Raw genomic sequence first — 18,569 nt, 5'->3', positions numbered from 1 at the left:
ATGGAGTAATGCCTCCATCTTGTGGAATAATCGCATATTGTCATTAAATTTTTTTTCCAACAAGAAACGAGAATTTATGTTCCAGTACGACTTCTTGGACGATATCTTTTTTTTTTTTTTTTTAATCGGACTGGCCTGATATTTTGGCGCTCCCGAATGGCCAGCTTCTGCAGGACAGACCTGTCATCTACTAGTTTTGCTTGTGAAAGGAATATTGTGTAACTAAGTCATTCTTGGACACGGCTTAACGTCCAGAACTCTTTTGCTTCTACCTTGCCGAGGGCAGGAGCACATTTAAGCCAGATTATAAACGCAGATGCTTTGAATTTAGATGTAAACGCGGTCCGCTCCAGTTAACCAGCAAGAGGCCAGAGGTCGGCTGTCTTACACGCGCCGTGGGAGCCGCTCCATCCCTTCGACTCTATGGTTCTCGGCTTACTCTCGCCGCCGAGAGCTCTATGGTTCCGGGGCGGGCTGGGAGCCGGAGTTTCAAAGCCGTGGCGGGAAGATGGTGGCTTCAGCTGTCTCCAGGCCGCGGTTCTCCGGAATGGAAGGGCGCTGGGTCTGTGGTTTGCCCTAAAAGTCCGAGAAGACGGCGCCATGAATCTCCTGCGCCGGAGTGGGAAGCGGCGGCGTCCAGTCTCAGACTCGTTCTCGGCAAGCAGCAGTGACAGCAGCGCCAGCCCCCAGCTCCTCGCAGGGTCCGCGCTGAGCCCGCCACCGGGCCTGGGGCGCAGCCTGAAGGAACGTGGGGGCCGCGGGCGAGGTGGGCAGCTTGGAGTGGGGTGGGAGAGGCACGTGTCGGGAGACGGCCTCGCCGCTTGGGGGTTGCTGCTTTGCAGAGCTCGCTGGGCTTCTATTCCCTTTCTCTGTGCACGGTACCTCTGCGGCATTATTGACAGGCGTGCGCTTAGTGATCGTCGGGTGAAAATGTTCACTAGGCTAATCCTCCGCCTTGCGGCGCCGGCACACCGGGTTCTAGTCCCGGTTGGGGCGCCGGATTCTGTCCTGGTTGCCCCTCTTCCAGGCCAGCTCTCTGCTGTGGCCCGGGAGTGCAGTGGAGGATGGCCCAGGTGCTTGGGTCCTGCACCCCATGGGAGACCAGGATAAGTACCTGGCTCCTGCCTTCGGATCAGCGCGATGCTCCAGCCGCGGCAGCTATTGGAGGGTGAACCAACGGCAAAAGGAAGACCTTTCTCTCTGTCTCTCTCTCTCACTGTCCACTCTGCCTGTCAAAAAATAAAAAAGAAAATGTTCCAGTGGCTTCTGCGTCTTTTGACGTGATAAAAGCAATGTCTTAGTTGGCCAAATCCCATTACATGTCGGCAGGTTCGCTCCTAACAGATCCGTACACCGCATGGTGGGTCTAGGACGTGGCACGGGACGTTTGGGAGTACAGAGGAAGGCTGGGTGGGAATTGTACGGTTCTCTCAGATTGGCTGGATTTCCGGGGATTGTTGATCTCATATTTGTCATTGTGCAGTCCTCGTAATGCTAAAACTTAAAAAGAAACTCCCCTCTAACTTAGCTTTGCAATGATTGCTTTGTGATTCCAACATTCTTCATTGTGTACAGCAAAATTTCTTGTCTGGGGTTTAAGGAAATTGCTTTTTTTTTTTTAATTCTATGCAATTTACTATGATCCTTCTATAAGAGTGTGATCAATTTCTCACCAACTGCTGAAGGTCAAGATGTACTTTGAATCACTTCATTCTAACACTAGAATTCCAACATACAGGTGAGGGCCAAATACTAAAGTCATGTGTTACAACCAAATTAAACTCTTAATTTTTTCTGTTTTTTCTGAAAGGGGCATGCAAGCAGACACTGCCTGATGACCAACTAGACAAGCTGCTGTTGGCAAATTGGGGACTACCTACAGCGGTTCTGGAAAAATATGACAGTTTTGGTGTAAAAAAGATGTTTGAATGGCAGGCAGAGTGCCTTTTGCTTGGACAAGTCTTGGAAGGAAAGAATTTAGTTTATTCAGGTATTCAAATTTATGCAAAGTAATTGTGCTGTTTTTAAGATATCAGTATAAAGGATACTCTCTTGAGGAAGTTATGTTTTTATAAAAAAAAGAGACTGCTTTGTAGCTGAAGAAAATTTTAGAATATATATGAAAAGTGGGATCTCATTGTATGCATTTTTTAAAAAGATTTATTTATTTATTTGAAGGCAGTTACAGAGAGGCAGAGAGAGAGAGAGAGAAAATCTTCCATCTGCTGGTTCACGCCCCAATTAGCTGCAACGGCTGGAACTGTGCTGATCCAAAGCCATGAGCCTGGAGTTTCCTCCAGGTCTCCCACAAGGGTGCAGGGGTCCAGGCACTTGGGCCATTTTCTACTTTCTCAGGCCATAGCAGAGCGCTGGATTGGAAGTGAAGCAGCCAGGTCTCGAACCAGCACTCATATAGGATGCCAGCACTGCAGGCTGTGGCTTTACTCACTATGCTACAGCGCCAGCCCCTGTAACTAGTTTATCTTTTTCCTATGATCTTATGCTGTTCATGCTGCCAAAGTTACCTTTATAAAGCATAAATATGATTTTGTCACTCCCTTTCAAAGAACTCCTCAGTAATTAATTTATTAAGGAATATAAATTTTGTATGTACAACTTTATTCTTCCCACCATACCTGCCCTCCCACCCACACTCCCACCCCTCCTCACCCTCTCCCCTTCCCAGTCCCATTCTACATTAAGATTCATTTTCAATGAACTGTACGTAGAAGACCAGCTCTATACTAAGTAAAGATTTCAACAATTTGCACACACATGCACATACACACATACACAAAACTGAGAACAAGTATCACATTTAACTCTAATAATACAACTCTTTGAGGACAGAGGCCCTGCATGGGGAGTTAGTACACAGTGATTCCTGAGGTTAATTTAACAACACACTTATGTATGCTGTCAGTGTCCACCCAAGGCTCTTGACATGAGCTGCCTAGGCTATGGAAACCTTTTGAATCTACAAAGTCTGTCAATATTTAGACAAAGGCCATTAGCAAAGTGGAAGTTCTCTCCTCTCTTCAGAGAAAAGTACCCCGTCTTTGATGGCTACTTCTTTCCGTTGGGATCTCACTCACAGAGATCCTTCATGTAGAATATTTTTGCCACAATATCTTGGCTTTTCATGCCTGAAATGCTCTCCCGGGCTTTTCAGCCAGGCCAGAAAGCCTTAAGGGCCGATTCTGAGGTCGGAGTGTTACTTAAAGGAATTGTCATTCTATGGGTCTGTTGTGTGGACTGCTTCCCATGTTGGAAGAGTCTCTCCTTTTCTCAGACTTGATCCTATTTATATGGTCATTTTAATACTTAATCCTATTTGTATGTTCACTTTCACACTTAATGTGATCACTTTTACACTTAAGATGACATTTTTATCACCCAGCTTAATGGGATTTGGGGTCCCATGACAAGTTTTTAAACTGTACCCTTAGAAGCTAGTCCTTAGGAATGTATGCAGAACTATACAGCTTTGTAGTTACAAACTTCCTGCTCCCTCTCTTACTCCCACTCTTATTTCTTACTGAGATCAATTCTCAAATGACTTTATACTCATATGATTAACTCTATGTTAAGTAAAGAGTTCAACAAATACCATGAAGAGAAAAAAAACGAAAAAACAAAAGAACCAAAACTTTCTCTACAGTCAAGACAAGGGCAACTCAAGTCATCCCTTCTCAAAGTGTCAATTTCACTTCTGCAGGTTTTGTTTTAGGTGCTCTATTCCTTCTCGCAGATCAAGGAGAACATACGGTATTTGTCCCTTTGAACTGGCTAAAAACCTCTACGTGGCCCTTTCAGGTTTCTTCTGTCACTCCCTGGAGCACTTTACATCCGGCTTACTGAATTACCTTCCTGCACGCCTTTGCATGTGCTGTTTCTCAGGCTTGTCATCCCTTCTTCCCTCCCACCCTCCCTTCCTTCTCATGTGTTGTTTCCTTTCTGTACACTTCCTTACAGCTTGTTTCCCTCAACTTCTGTCATAGTTTCTACCACTGTGTATTTTTTTTTTTTCTTTTTTTTTTTTTTTTTTTCTTTTTTTTTATTTTTGATAGGCAGAGTGGACAGTGAGAGAGAGAGACAGAGAGAGAAAGGTCTTCCTTTGCCGTTGATTCACCCTCCAATGGCCGCCGCTGCAGCCGGCGCACCGCGCTGATCCGATGGCAGGAGCCAGGATCCAGGTGCTTTTCCTGGTCTCCCATGGGGTGCAGGGCCCAAGCACCTGGGCCATCCTCCACTGCACTCCCTGGCCATAGCAGAGAGCTGGCCTGGAAGAGGGGCAACTGGGACAGAATCCTGCGCCCCAACCGGGACTAGAACCCGGTGTGCCGGCGCCGCAAGGTGGAGGATTAGCCTATTGAGCCACGGCGCCGGCTCACCACTGTGTATTAAAGTTGTTTACTGTTTTCCTCAGAACAGGGCTTTTAACCAATAAAGGAAAGAATCTTTAGGTATAAATTAAGCAGTCAATAATATTCAACATTTACTGATGAGAGAATGATTTCTTTACTGTCTTTTTTTTTTTTTTAGTGTGAAACTATTTAGGAAGCTGATTTAAAATTAGGGCATTGCAGGATATAAAGCTTTAAAATGCTGGTTGAGGCCTCAATAGTTTAGCCTTAGATTCTATAGTATTAGATATGGCTTAAACATTTATTAGTGCAGTGTTCCAAATATGACCTCACTTTGCTGTAACTTTCTGTAATAATTGTGTTTTAGCTCCTACAAGTGCTGGGAAGACTCTCGTTGCAGAATTACTTATCTTGAAGCGGGTTTTAGAAATGCGGAAGAAAGCTTTGTTCATTCTTCCCTTCGTTTCTGTGGCTAAAGAGAAGAAATACTATCTCCAGGTAATGTTCTTGTGCTGCATTTGAAATCATCAAAGGTCCACTATTGGTAGCTTTGGCTTTATTCATTTGAAATAGGATTATAAAAGTGAGAAGAAAACACAGGATCTTTATCCTGCTTAACAGGGAACAAAGTATCTTTTATTGCCTCCTCATATAGTTTTTTTTTTTTTTTAAAGATTTATTTATTTTATTTGAAAGGCAGAGTTATACAGAAAGACGGAGAGAGAGAGGTAGCGAGATCTTCCATCCGCTGATCCACTGGTTCACTTCCGGAATGGCGTCAATAGCTGGAGCTGAGCCAGACTGAAGCCAGGAGACAGGAGTTTCCTTCAGGTCTCCCAAGTGGGTGCAGGGGCCCAAGCACCTGGGCCATCTTCTGGTGTTTTTCAGGCCAATAACAGGGAGCTGGATTGAAAGGGAAGAAGCCAGGACCTGAATTGGTGGCCAAATGGGATGCCGGCTCTGTAGGCAGTAGTGTTGCCTGCTATTGCCACAGTGCCAGCCCATTTTTTTTCCTTAGAAAAGATTTACTAATTTATTTGAAAGGCAGAATGACAGAGAGACAGACACAAACACACAGCTAGTTTCTGTTTGCTGATGAGAGAGAAAATTTCCGTTTGCTGGTTCACTCCCCAAATGGCTGCAATGACTGGGGCTGGGCCAGGCTGAAACCAGGCACCTGGAACTCCATTGGCTCTCTTGTGTGGGTGGCAGGGTCCCAAGCACCTGGGCCATCTTCCATTGCTTTCCCAGACGCATTAGCAGAGCTGGTTAGGAAGTGGAGCAGCCAGTACTCATATTGTGCTTGTATGGGAGGCTCACAGACTGTGACTTAACCCACTGTACCATGATGTGGGCCCCCTCCCTTGTAGTTTTAAAAGTTAATTGTAAATGGCTGCAGAAGGAACTTAAAAAAAAAAAAATATATATATATATATATATATATATATATTGCCTAAAGGAGAAATGGTCATAAAATCAGGAGTAATTAGTAAAACTTATGTATTTTTGTAGACTTGTCCTTAGGAAGTAAACAAAATACTTCAATTAGTATATATTCATGCACATCGAGAATCAGCATTTTAACCGAATAGCGGGACTTCTGAAAGATGGAAAGGAGTGTTTAAGGAAGCATATCCTATCCTGAGGGCTATTTGGGAATATTTAGGGGTTGAAGGACAAAATCCTTTGGTGCTTAGATAAGTCTGTGGTCTGTCCTCTGTTTACCTGAAAAAATGAATAACAGTAGTTTAAATATAATAGTCAATAGTTCTTAAGACATTTTCATGAATACAGTGTTTCATTTAATAGAGTAAAGTTACTGCTGCGATTTCTCCAGTGGAAAAAAGTGCATTGGAATGGAAAGATTGTACTGATGGTCCAAAAAATCTGGATTCTAGTCCCAGTTTTACCAGCAACTATGTCTTCAGCCTAGGCACATACTCAACCGGGCTTCTGTTTTTTCTTTTCTAAAATGAGGCTAATAGCCCTTAGCACTGTATGTTAACTCAGTAAACACTCAGAAAAAAATTTATTGAATGAACAACTCTAAAGTTCTGTGGTTCTGTAAATCTTTTTAACAGTTATTTCAGAGGCCAAATAGCCACCAAAGCTGGTCCTACATGGTAACATCCTCTCAACTTAGACCCAAAGTAACAAAATGATGAAAGGATCCTTTATAATGAGAAGGTATGTTAGTTAAAAGTTGAACTAAAAAAATTTAGTATCGAAGTCCCACTGAATTTAACTTTTAAAAACTTTTTTCCTCTGTTGCATAAGAACCTAGTCCTTAGCTGGATAATAAGACCATTTTCCTCATGAAGTATAAATTTGTTTCTTAAACAAATTAAATATTAGTGTTAAAAAAGCAGCTAGTTTCTTGTTTATTAGATTAAAAGTTTTACTGCTAATTTTTCTTCAATTTTAATTTCTTTAAATAGCACTTAGAGCTTTATAGATTATTAAGTACTACAATTAAAATGGCATACTTGATTTAATTTGACTCTGTCTTAATAGAAATCCCTGTACTGAGTTTTGTCAGTTGTAAACTTCATATTTTTAGTATATGAATTGAAAAGAACAAGTGTGTCTTGGCCAGGAGCTACTGACAGTAATTTGATAAATGTCTTGAGATAATTATCTGTGTTCTTGGATAGAACCAGTGTAAGACTCACAGATTCCAAATTGTCTCACCTGTGTTATTCCTTTTGCTTCAATTCAGAGTCTGTTTCAGGAAGTAGGAATAAAAGTAGATGGTTACATGGGCAGTAGCTCTCCAGCAGGGCGCTTCTCTTCCTTGGATATTGCTGTCTGCACAATTGAGAGAGCCAATGGTCTGGTCAACCGCCTCATAGAGGAAGATAAGATGGATCTGTTAGGTAAGAAATTAGAAAGAAACCCAAGTCATTCCTGTGGCTAGTTTTGATGGAATGGATTGGAACGGATGTGATTTCTGTATGTCCATGATATTTTTCTGTTGTCTGTTATCTACATTTGGAGGCAAGAATTGGCATCTGTAATGTCAAGAACTTTATTGATTGATTTGAAAGGCAGAGATACAGAGAGAGAAAGAGAGAGAGACATGTCGGTCTTCCATCTGCTGGTTCACTCCCCAAATGGCTGCAATGGCCGGAGCTGGGCCGATCTAAAGCCAGGAACTAGGAGCTTCTTCCGGGTCTCCCACGTGGGTGCAGGGACCCAAGCACTTGGGCCATCTTTCACTGCTTTCCTGGGCTGTAGCAGGGAGCTGGATCGATCGGAAGAGGAGCATCCAGGACTTGAACCAGGGCTCATTTGGGATGCCAGCACTGTAGACGGAGACTTAACCTTCTACGCCGCAGTGCTGACCCCAGGAACTTTATATATAGTTAAGTTTTTTGTCTTGTCGCTATTACACACGTACTACTTTGCACTTTTGTACTACACAAAACTGTACCAGGCATAGAAGGAAGCCTGTTGGGCTGGGTCTGCCAGCTCTGCAATTAGTTTATATGTTTATTCATAATTGTACTCTGATACTGTGCTATCTAGATTAGGCCTGTGTCCTGAAGCTGCCATTTAGCAGGGATGGTCAAAAGCAATAGAAACTGATTGTGTATTTGAATTGGGAATATTTAATCTGGGATGATTTTCTATGTTAATGCATTTTTTTCCTCTAAGGAAAGGACATTATGTAGAGTTAAACAGGAATAATATGGTTGTAGAGGCAGAAGCAGCAAGAATATCAGCTGCTCATTGAGAACCTGGTAAACTTAATGATTATGGTAGCATTGTGGTAGGATACAGATGCATGATGAGACTCAAAGATTAATAAGACATAGGCTTTGCTGTATGAAGCCTGGGAGGAGAAATCGCTATCAATTTCAGAAATGTCTTGTTACTTGTTAAATATCTTGAAGACTACAGTAGAATCTTATTGTCATATCAAATATACCTATTACAGTGCCTGGCATAGTGTATGTAGAATGCTTTTATATGAATAAATGATGAAATACTGAAATATCAACATACGGTATGGTTTGGAGATAGCTTACTGAAAAGGAGAAAGCATCACGTATAGAAGGAAGCTGTCTAATAGATCTTGATTTTGCGGGGCTGGGTTTGTGTGGTAGGGGACATCAGTGCATGTGGAAACTGGTCTTATGGAAATATTTGAAGATGACATTGGTGAATAATTCATTTTCAGTCAATCGTGGACATTATTCCAAATGCATAGACTGGCTCAGTTCTCCAAGAAGAGGAGAGCATTATGATCGTATTTAAATTTTATGATAAGGTGATTGACTAGCCTAAAGTATTGAAAAAAGATCTGTTAAAGTCATATCTCTTCTTGACGTAATTCTGTTTTTCTTTAAGCATTTCTAACATAAGTGTGGTTGTTTTCCCACAGACAAGTAAATACACTGAATAACTGACATAGATGTCTTACATATTTCATTGTAATTTCATTTCTATAACTGCCAATTTAGAATTGTGTGAGTAGTGAGAAAGTTTCTGTGGATTTGATTGGTCCTGAGTAAGTGAATCATTGATTTTTAGATCCAGGATACACTGCAGTAGTACAGTAGTAATGCTTGAAATACCTGGGAAAGTAATTTTCCATTAAGAGGAACCTACTTTTTGTTTTATGCTTTGAAATTTTTATCACTTGCAGTATATTATAATGACAGCTACTTACCGTAGAAGATTGCTTTTTAAAAATTTGTCTTAGAATTGTGAAATTCTGTTAAACCTGGTATCTGGAAAATCTTTTTAGGAATGGTGGTTGTGGATGAATTGCATATGCTAGGAGATTCTCACCGGGGGTATCTGTTGGAACTTCTGTTGACCAAGATTTGCTATATTACACAGAAATCAGCATCCTGGTGAGTACCTGACTGAAGTAACTGAGTTCCTCAGAGTCCAAACAATGTTGAGAAAGTATCTGTAAAAGTACAAAAATGTGAGTTAAAGAAATTAAAGGATATAGTATTTATTTTTTATTTAGAACAAACTTGTGTATAGTATCTTATTTTTCCAAATGAAGTACTTCAGACTGAAATTTATTTTAGATTACTTTGTAAACTATTTTTCTTTATAGGATTTATTTATTTGAAAGGCAGAGTTATAGAGAATGAGAGAGAGAGAGTGTGAGAGAGAATGAGTGAGCACACGAGTTTCCATTCATTGATTCACTCACCAGATGGCTGCAACAGCCAGGGCTGGGCCAGACCTAAGCAAAGAGCCCCATCCAGCTCTCCCACATGGATGACAGGGGCCCAGCTACTTGGGCCATCCTTCACTGACTTCCCAGGGGCATTAGCAGGGAGCTGGATCGGAAGTGGGGCAGCCAGGAGTTGAACTGGTGTTTATGGGATGTTGGTGCTGCAGGCTAGGTTTTTAACCTGCTGCGGACAGCGACAGCTCCAGTGTATACATTTTTATTACAGATTTTTAAAAACCACATCAAACATGGGCAGTTTTGTGTGAGTTTCAATAGGAAGTCGTTAGGCATTCAGCTTACAGTCCTGATTTGGCTCCTTTTTTTTTTAATTTAAAGATTTATTTTTTATTTGAACGACAAAGTTACACAGAGAGAGGAGAAGCAGAGAGAGAGAGAGACAGAGAGAGAGAGAGGTCTTCGATCTGCTGGTTCACTCCCCAGATGGCTGCAATGACCGGAGCTGTGCCGATCTGAAGACAGGAGCTTCTTCTGGGTCTCCCATGCGGGGGTGTAGGGGCCCAAGGACTTGGGTCATCTACTGCTTTCCCAGGCCATTAGCAGAGAGCTGGATCGGAAGTGGAGCAGCCAGATCTCAAACCGGCACACAAATGGGATGCTGGCATTGCAGGTAGTGGCTTTACCTGCTACACCACAGCGTCGGCCCCTCCTTCTGACTTCTTTTTGTTTCTTAATCTTAAAACAGTATTTAAGGTCATGCATTTTTCTTCAATAAATAATGTAAGAAAGTCCACATTGATCAAGACCCTCAGTTCTTTGGGGATGGACTAAATAACTATCGTTGCTTACAAAGGTGTCTGCAACTTGATGGAACCAGTGTTTATAACTAACGTTTATGTTTTTAAATTTTTATCATTTAATTCTAGTTTTTCCACAAAGTTCTAAAAAATAGTTTGTTGATTAATTTGAGAGCAAATTAATATATATAAATAATATATACATATAAATAATATACATAAATTATATATTCAGTATATAAAATATATATAATATATATAAAATATATTTATATATACTATATAAAAATATATTTTATATATTATATAAATTAATATAAATAGCAAGAGCTCCTATCCATTGGTTCACTCCCAAATACCTGCAACTGGTCTTCCTCATGGTGGCAGGAACTCAGTCACCCGAGCCATTCCTTCTGTCTCATAGGGTCTTTGCTCGCAGGAAGTTGGAGTCAGGAATTAGAGCTGGGAATTGAACCTAGGCATTCTGATGTGGGGTGTGGGATCCTTGAGTGCCCGGCCAAAGGTTCACTTGCTCCATGAAGTTTTTGAAGTCCTGTAGTATACACAGTTAATCTAATTAGTTAAGTGAATATTGAAAAATAGCATTTTTTTGATGCCTGCTTCTCAGAGGCAACTTTCAACTCTTCTACCCAACTCTTTTTTATTATTATTACTTGGTCTTCCATCTGCTGGTTCACTCACCCATTGGCCGCAACAGCCACAGCTGTGCCGATCTGAAGCCAGGAGCCAGGAACCTCTTCCAGGTTTCCCACGTGGGTGCAGGGGCCCAAGGACTTGGGCCATCTTCTACTGCTTTCCCAGGCCACAGCAGAGAGCTGGATTGGAAGTGGAGCAGCCAGGTCTGGAACTGGTGCCCATATGGGATGCCGGCGCCTCAGGCAGAGCGTTAACCCACTCTGCCACAGCGTTGGCCCCAGCTCACTTCGTTTTTAAATATTTTTAAAAAACCTATTTATGGGGCCGGTGCTGTGGTGGAGTGGGTTAAGCTGCAGCCTGCAGTGCTGGTTTGACAAATCCTGGCGGTTCCGCTTCTGATCCAGCTCTCTGCTAGAGCTCCTGGAAAAGCAGCAGAAGATAGCCCAGGATTTTGGGCCTTTGCACCCACATGGGAGACGTGGAAGAAGCTCCTGGCTCCTGGCTTCTGCCTGGCCCAGACCTGGCTGTTGGCAATTTGGGGAGTGAACCAGTGGATGGAAGACCTCTGTCTCTCCTTCTTCTTTGTAATTCTGCCTTTCAAATAAATAGATCTTATATATAACTTATTTATGAGAGAAAGGAGAGAAGAGCTATCTCCCATCTGCTGGTTCACACCCGCAGTGTCTGGCACAGCAAGGGCTGGGCAGGCTGAAACCAGGAGCCAGGAATTCAATGTGGGTCTCCCGTGTGGGTGGTGGGGACTCAGCTACTTGAGCCATCACCTGATGTCTAGTAGGATGCACATCAGCGGGAAGCAGCAATCCGGAGCAGAGCCGGGCTGAAACCCAGGCATTCTGCTATGGAATGTGGAATGTCCCAACTAGCAGCTTAACTTACATCAAATGCCTCCCCCTATATATTTATCTCATTTTGTGCAGGATGAAGATCTAATGCTCTATTTTTTCTGTTTTTAGAGATTTATGTATTTGTTTGAAAGGCAGAGTTACAGAGAGAGGTAGACACACACACACACACATGGAGGGAGGGAGAGAGGGAAGTAGAGAGTGAGAGAGAGGGAGAACGAGAGCTTCCATCTGCAGGTTCACTTCCCAAATGGCCACAATTGCCAGGGCTGGTCCAGGTTGAAGCCAGGAGCCAGGAACTCCAGGGTCTTCCGTGTCAGTGGCAGAGGCCCAAGCACTTGGATCAGCTTCCATTGCTTTCCTGGGTGTATTTACGGAGCTGGAGCCCAAGCAGAGGGGGCTAGGCTTGAACTGGTGCTCTGATATAGGATGCCCATGCCCCATGTGGCAGCTTAACCCATTGCGCCCCAACACCAGTACCTAGCTCTTTTTAATAGTATTTACTTGTTACTACCTAATCTTGTCTCTCTTATCCTCTAATCAACTTTCCATTCTTGAAATATAATTTTGCTAAAATCGTTATTTGGTGTTACAGTATTACATATAAATGCTATTATCAACTGAGCTATAGTATGCTAGGATAACTTTTACTTTTTGAAATTTTTGTTTTCCCTGAAATTAATAAATTTATTCTTTCTTTAGCTTGATTTTCTATGTATTTACTGCTAATTTATCCCAAACTTCTTCTCCAGTTTGTAAATCTCCACCCGGTACATTCCACCACATACGCTATTCAACCAAAGTTGTCATGTTCAAGAAGTTCCTCCTATGGGCCGGCACCGTGACTCAATAGGCTAATCCTCTGCCTTGTGGCGCCGGCACACCGGGTTCTAGTCCCGGTTGCCCCTCTTCCAGGCCAGCTCTCTGCCATGGCCCGGGAGTGCAGTGGAGGATGGCCCAAGTCCTTGGGCCCTGCACCCCATGGGAGACCAGGAGAAGCACCTGGCTCCTGCCTTCGGATCAGCGCGGTGCGCTGGCTGCAGCGCGCCGGCTGCGGCAGCCATTGGAGGGTGAACCAACGGCAAAGGAAGACATTTCTCTCTCTCTCTCTCTCTCACTGTCCACTCTGCCTGTCAAAAAAAAAAGAGAAGTTCCTCCTAGGCAACAAGTGATGGCTCAAGTATTTGGGTCTCTGCCATACATATAGGACACTTGGATTGCATTCCTGGCTCCTAGCTTTGAAGCTCAGCCCCAGCTGTTGCAGGCATTTGAGAAGTGAACCAACATATGGGGAATGCTTTCTCTCTCTCTCTCTGCCTTTCAAATAGATAAATAATTACTAAATACAAACATTACCTCTTTGTAAAAAAGTCTCTCCTAAAGCCTTCTTCCCTTCTGGACAGGAGGTTAATCTAGATATATCCTGTGTAGCTCTCAGGTTGGGATTTCCCTTTGCATTCACATTCATTTCTTTTGCCTTTTGCTTGGAGCATATGTCTTTTTCTTGATTTGCTTTCTTGTTTTGATAGGGATGTCTTCCATAAGTTCCAGTTTATTTCAGTGAGCACATTATTATTTGTAAAAGTTTTTGAGAACTTGCATGTCTGAAAACACCTTGTAATTACTTCATAGATGGTCAAGTAGAAAAGTCAAGATTGCAAATTCTTTTCCTTCATTGTAAAGGAATTACTTCATTTTCTCATTGCTGTTGAGGAGTTTAATGCTATGCTGATCGTTTATCCTTTTTATGCCTTTTTCAGTTCTCTCTGGGAATTTTTAGGAGCTTTTGCTTTTCTTCAGTGCTGTGAAATTTCACACTGATGTGCTTAGTTGTTGGTATATATAGAGAAAGTGGAAGAAAATAAATGATAGAAACAGCAAATATTCAGGAAAGAGGGAAGAAACCATACAGAACATTAGAAAAATTCTACAAATGAGTAAGAACACAAATAACCCAATATATCGATGGGCAAGAACCTTGAACTGGCATTCCCAAGAAAGTACCCAGATGGCCCTTAAATGGAATGGTGTTCAATCTTAGTGACCAGGGAAATGTAAACACCTCTTGAACGAGCTGTTACCACACACTCTCCCTAGCAGTTGACATTAAACGTGTTGACAAAACCAAGTGGTAGCAAGATTGTGGAGAACGAACACACATGGCTTGTATGGATGCATAATTTTGGAAAGTAGCTTGACATTATCTGCTAACAGTGAAGACAGTCTGACTCAGTAGTCTGGGATTCAATAATTTGGTTCCTAGATATGTGCCCTAAAGAAATATTCATATGTGTACCAAAGGGCATGGCCAAGAATGTTCTTAGCAGCACAATTTGTAATTCACTGTGTCTCTTGATCAACGCTTTGATTTGTTTTCCACAGCCGGGCAGGTTTAGCTAGTCCTTTGTCTAATGCTGTACAGATTGTTGGCATGAGCGCTACTCTTCCTAACTTGGAGCTTGTGGCTTCCTGGTTGAATGCGGAACTCTACCACACTGACTTCCGTCCTGTACCACTTTTGGAGTCAATAAAAATTGGCAATTCCATATATGACTCTTCAATGAAGCTTGTGAGGGAATTTCAACCCCTGCTACACGTGAAGGTGAGTCAAATTTCTTACCCCATTCTTACTAGTATCTTTGTGTTTGATGGCATTTTCTAGCAAGTTGTTAACAATTTTCAAATTATATAATTAGGGGTTGCAAAGTAATTGAATGTATATTACATGGATGTTTTAATTAGTATTAAGCTAGTTGGTTTCATATTAAAGAACTGGTGGTGATGGTGAGAGTGGAAATGTATTTTTGTACCTTTAATATAAATAATCGCCATTTCCTGATATATAAACATTGAAAACATTTGTGCATTTTTCTCTTTAAATGGGAAAGGTTTTCTTATGGTTTAGTTTACATCAAATACTGATGTGGAAAATAAAACTTTGTTAAGGTAGATATACAGTAGAGTAGAAAGAGTTTCATTTTTGGAGTCAGATTTACTTCTGATACTTACTAGACATGCTAGACTGTGACATTAGTTGAATCACAAAACCTCTTTGAACCTAGTAGTTTATAATACTTTAGCATTATTGCCAGAATGAAATACGTTGTTTTAAAGATTTATTTATGTATTTGAAATTCAGAGTTACACAGAGAGCATAGGGAGGGAGGGAGGGAGGAAGAGAGAGAGAGAGAGAGAGAGAGAGAGAGAGAAAGAGAGGTCGGTCTTCCATCCACTGGTTCACTCCCCAATTGGCTGCAACGGCAGGAGCAGCGCCGATCCGAAGCCAGGAGCCAGGAGCCAGGAGCTTCCTCTGGGTCTCCCACGTGGGTGCAGGGGCCCAAGGATTTGAGCCACCATCTACTGCTATCCCAGGCCATAGCAGAGAGCTGGATCGGAAGAGGAGTAGCCGGGACTAGAACCAGCACCCATATGGGATGCTGGCGCTTCAGGCCAGAGCATTAACCTGCTGCGTCACAGCGCTGGCCCCGAAATATGGTTTTTAAAAATTGTCCAGCATTTAGAAAGTGCTTGGTAAATAAGAACTGTCCCATACTCCTAAATATGCTTGAAAAATTTTAGTTGACAGAATTTTCTTTTTTAAAACCTGGATTCTTTAATCCTGAGGTTAAAGAATTGACATCAATCTAGAGTGGGGTACCTTTTTTTAAAATGTAGATTTGTGCCTCTGAGTACTTAAACAGTTAAGGGTCATTTTGACGTTGAGATTAGGACTAAATTTGTGTGTGTGTCAATGTCTTCATAGTTATGTGTTTGTAGTCTATGTGTGCTTGGGATGGAATCTTACTCAGTGGCTTTGCGCTGTACCCCAAATTTACCTGGCTTTGTTTACCTCAGTATTTATGTAAACACATTTACATTCCTGTTAATCATCTTACCCTGTGCCTGTCTCTGCTTTATTTGGGCCACTTTCACTTCTGACCTAGGTTATTCAACTAGCCTAATTTTTGTGTCTTCTGACTTTGTCCACCTTAGATCAGGAGCTGGTGATCTATTTAAAGTGGACATCAGATCTTGTTACTTTTCTGCTCAGAAACTTTCAGCGACTCTTTGTATCCTTCAGAATCAAAGCCTTATAAGACTCTACAAGATCTGACTCCACCTACTGCATTCATAGTGATGTCTTCGCCGTTCCTTAATATGCCAAGAGTCACCCACTCAGGTTCTTGGAATGTTTTCCCTTTAGTCATCAGTAAGCTTTACTTTTTTTTTTTTTTTTTTGACAGGCAGAGTGGACAGTGAGAGAGAGAGACAGAGAGAAAGGTCTTCCTTTGCCGTTGGTTCACCCTCCAATGGCCGCCGCGGCCGGCGTGCTGCGGCCGGCGCACCACGCTGATCCGATGGCAGGAGCCAGGAGCCAGGAGCTTTTCCTGGTCTCCCATGGGGTGCAGGGCCCAAGCACCTGGGCCATCCTCCACTGCACTCCCTGGCCACAGCAGAGAGCTGGCCTGGAAGAGGGGCAACCGGGACAGAATCCGGCGCCCCGACCAGGACTAGAACCCGGTGTGCTGGCGCCGCAAGGCGGAGGATTAGCCTAGTGAGCCGCGGCGCCGGCAGTAAGCTTTGCTTTTTAACTATTAATTCTTTACCCAAATGTTTTTTAGACCTCGTGTGACCACTTTAACTAAATCAAGTTGTCCCTGTTTCTTATTTTTCTCCTAACTCTTTCTCTTTCTCTCTCTCTTTCTTCCTTCCTTTCTTTTCTTTCTTTTTTTTTTTTTTAAGATTTATTTTATTTATTTGAAAGAGTTACGGGGTGGGGGGGGAGGGAGGGAGAGAGAGAGGTCTTCCATCTGCTGGTTCACTCCCCAGATGGCTGCAACAGCCAGAGCCACGCCAATCTGAAGCCAGGAGCCAGGAGCTTCCTCCGGGTCTGCCACATGGGTGCAGGGGCCCAAGGACTTGGGCCACCTTCCACTGCTTTCCCAGGCCATGGCAGAGAGCTGGATTGGAAGAGGAGCAGCCAGGATAGAACTGGCACCCATATGGGATGCCGGGCGCTTCAGGCCAGGGCTTTAACCTGCTGCGCCACAGTGCTGGCCCTTCTTTTCTTTCTTTTGCAGAGTTACGCAGAGGCAAAGAGGGAGAGGGAGAAGGAGAGGGAGAGGGAGGGAGAGAGAGGTCTTCCATCTGCTGGTTTACTCCCCACATAGCTGCAATATCTGGAGCTGTGCTAATCTGAAGACAGGCACCAAGCGTTTCTTCTGGGTCTCCCACGTGGGTGCAGGGGCCCAAAGGCTTGGACCATCTTCTGCTCCTTTCCCAGGCCACAGCAGAGCTGGATCGGAAGTAGAGCAGCTGGAACTAGAACCGGCATCCCATATGGGTTCCGGCACTGCAGGTGGCTTTATCTGCTACACTACAGTGGCAGCCCTTTCCTTATCTTTCCAAATGGAATATACTGTGCCTTTTACTTACCTTGTTTTTGTTACTATCTTCCTGCTGGAGTAGAAACACTAGGAAGACTGAGCTTTTTTCCTGCTTTGTTCTCCATCTCATCTCCTGTACTTAGAACAAGTACTTGGAATATGGTGATATTTAATTCACTCATTGAAGAGTGAATGGGTGGATGAATGAATTCAGTTACACACACTGACCTTCTAGAATAGAGAACTTGTAGAATTGCCTGAAATGAGTTAACTTACATTGAGAATAATGCCTCCTCTTTGTATTTCAGCTAAATAATTTCTTTCAGATCTTTCTGTCAAATTTTTTGCACATAGGAGCCCTTGAAGCACCAGATTCTTCTTTATAATTCATCTTATGTTTGTACTTTGCATTTGTTTATTTAGAATTTTAGTGTGTCTTTCAGTGAAGCCATAAAACTCCTGAAAATTAGTGATTTATAGTCTTGATGTTCTTTTTTTTTTTTTTTTTTGACAGGCAGAGTGGACAGTGAGAGAGAGAGAGAGAGAGAGAGAGAGAGAGAGAAAGGTCTTCCTTTGCCGTTGGTTCATCCTCCAATGGCCGCCGCGGCCGGCGCAATGCGGCCGGCACACGGCGCTGATCCGATGGCAGGAGCCAGGTGGTTCTCCTGGTCTCCCATGGGGTGCAGGGCCCAAGCACTTGGGCCATCCTCCACTGCACTCCCTGGCCACAGCAGAGAGCTGGCCTGGAAGAGGGGCAACCGGGACAGAATCCGGCGCCCCGACCGGGACTAGAACCCGGTGTGCCGGCGCCGCAAGGTGGAGGATTAGCCTATTGAGCCATGGCGCCGGCCTTCTCCTGTAACTTGTGCTTGGTGTTAGTAGCCAGATACAGCAAGACTGTGCTAGCTCCACTCAAGAATGCAGATAACAGCAGCGGCCTGGTGTCTGACAGGGGTCAGATGCAGAGCCTAACTGAATTACTCCTAATTGCTCAGCTGGGAGGTTGCCACCCAGCAGGTATTTCATCACTTTGTCTCCAACAAGACGGCATATCATCACCTGCGATTTTAAGTGCTCGGGACACAGATCCTCCAGCAATCTGTTCAGAGATGCTTTAGAAAAAAAGACCTCTGGGGGCTGGCGCTGTGGCGCAGTGGGCAAAGCCACCACCTGTGGTGCCGGTGTCCCATATGGGCAACTGGGACAGAATCCAGCGCCCCAACCGGGACTAGAACCCGGTGTGTCGGTGCTGCAAGGCGGAGGATTAGCCTAGTGAGCCACTGCACCGGCCTTGATGTTCTTTTGCTCATCATTTTACCCCATTCCCTGAGAGTTGGAAC

At 43.3% G+C, this 18,569-nt stretch overlaps 1 protein-coding gene across 2 annotated transcripts in view; it reads left to right on the top strand.

The window, feature by feature from the left end:
* Window positions 1-296: 296 nt before the first annotated feature.
* The window catches only part of POLQ (DNA polymerase theta), a 106,477-nt gene continuing 88,204 nt past the window's right edge, over window positions 297-18,569 (top strand). The window contains exons 1-6 of one of the 2 annotated variants that reach the window (XM_002716640.6): window positions 297-766; window positions 1,811-1,990; window positions 4,735-4,865; window positions 7,087-7,243; window positions 9,121-9,229; window positions 14,225-14,444. In XM_002716640.6, coding sequence (XP_002716686.2) covers window positions 424-766; window positions 1,811-1,990; window positions 4,735-4,865; window positions 7,087-7,243; window positions 9,121-9,229; window positions 14,225-14,444 — 1,140 coding nt within the window. In that variant the 5' untranslated portion in view covers window positions 297-423. Of the gene's footprint in view, window positions 767-1,810; window positions 1,991-4,734; window positions 4,866-6,448; window positions 6,555-7,086; window positions 7,244-9,120; window positions 9,230-14,224; window positions 14,445-18,569 lie in introns of those variants that run through there. The other variant, XM_051859269.3, reaches the window with a different exon arrangement.

Source organism: Oryctolagus cuniculus, chromosome 4 (assembly GCF_051225735.1).
Source record: "Oryctolagus cuniculus isolate XC-2025 breed Fujian yellow rabbit chromosome 4, ASM5122573v1, whole genome shotgun sequence".
Lineage (NCBI taxonomy): Eukaryota > Metazoa > Chordata > Mammalia > Lagomorpha > Leporidae > Oryctolagus > Oryctolagus cuniculus.
Note: the sequence above shows the minus strand (reverse complement) of the source record. Positions and strands in the feature narration are given on the sequence as shown.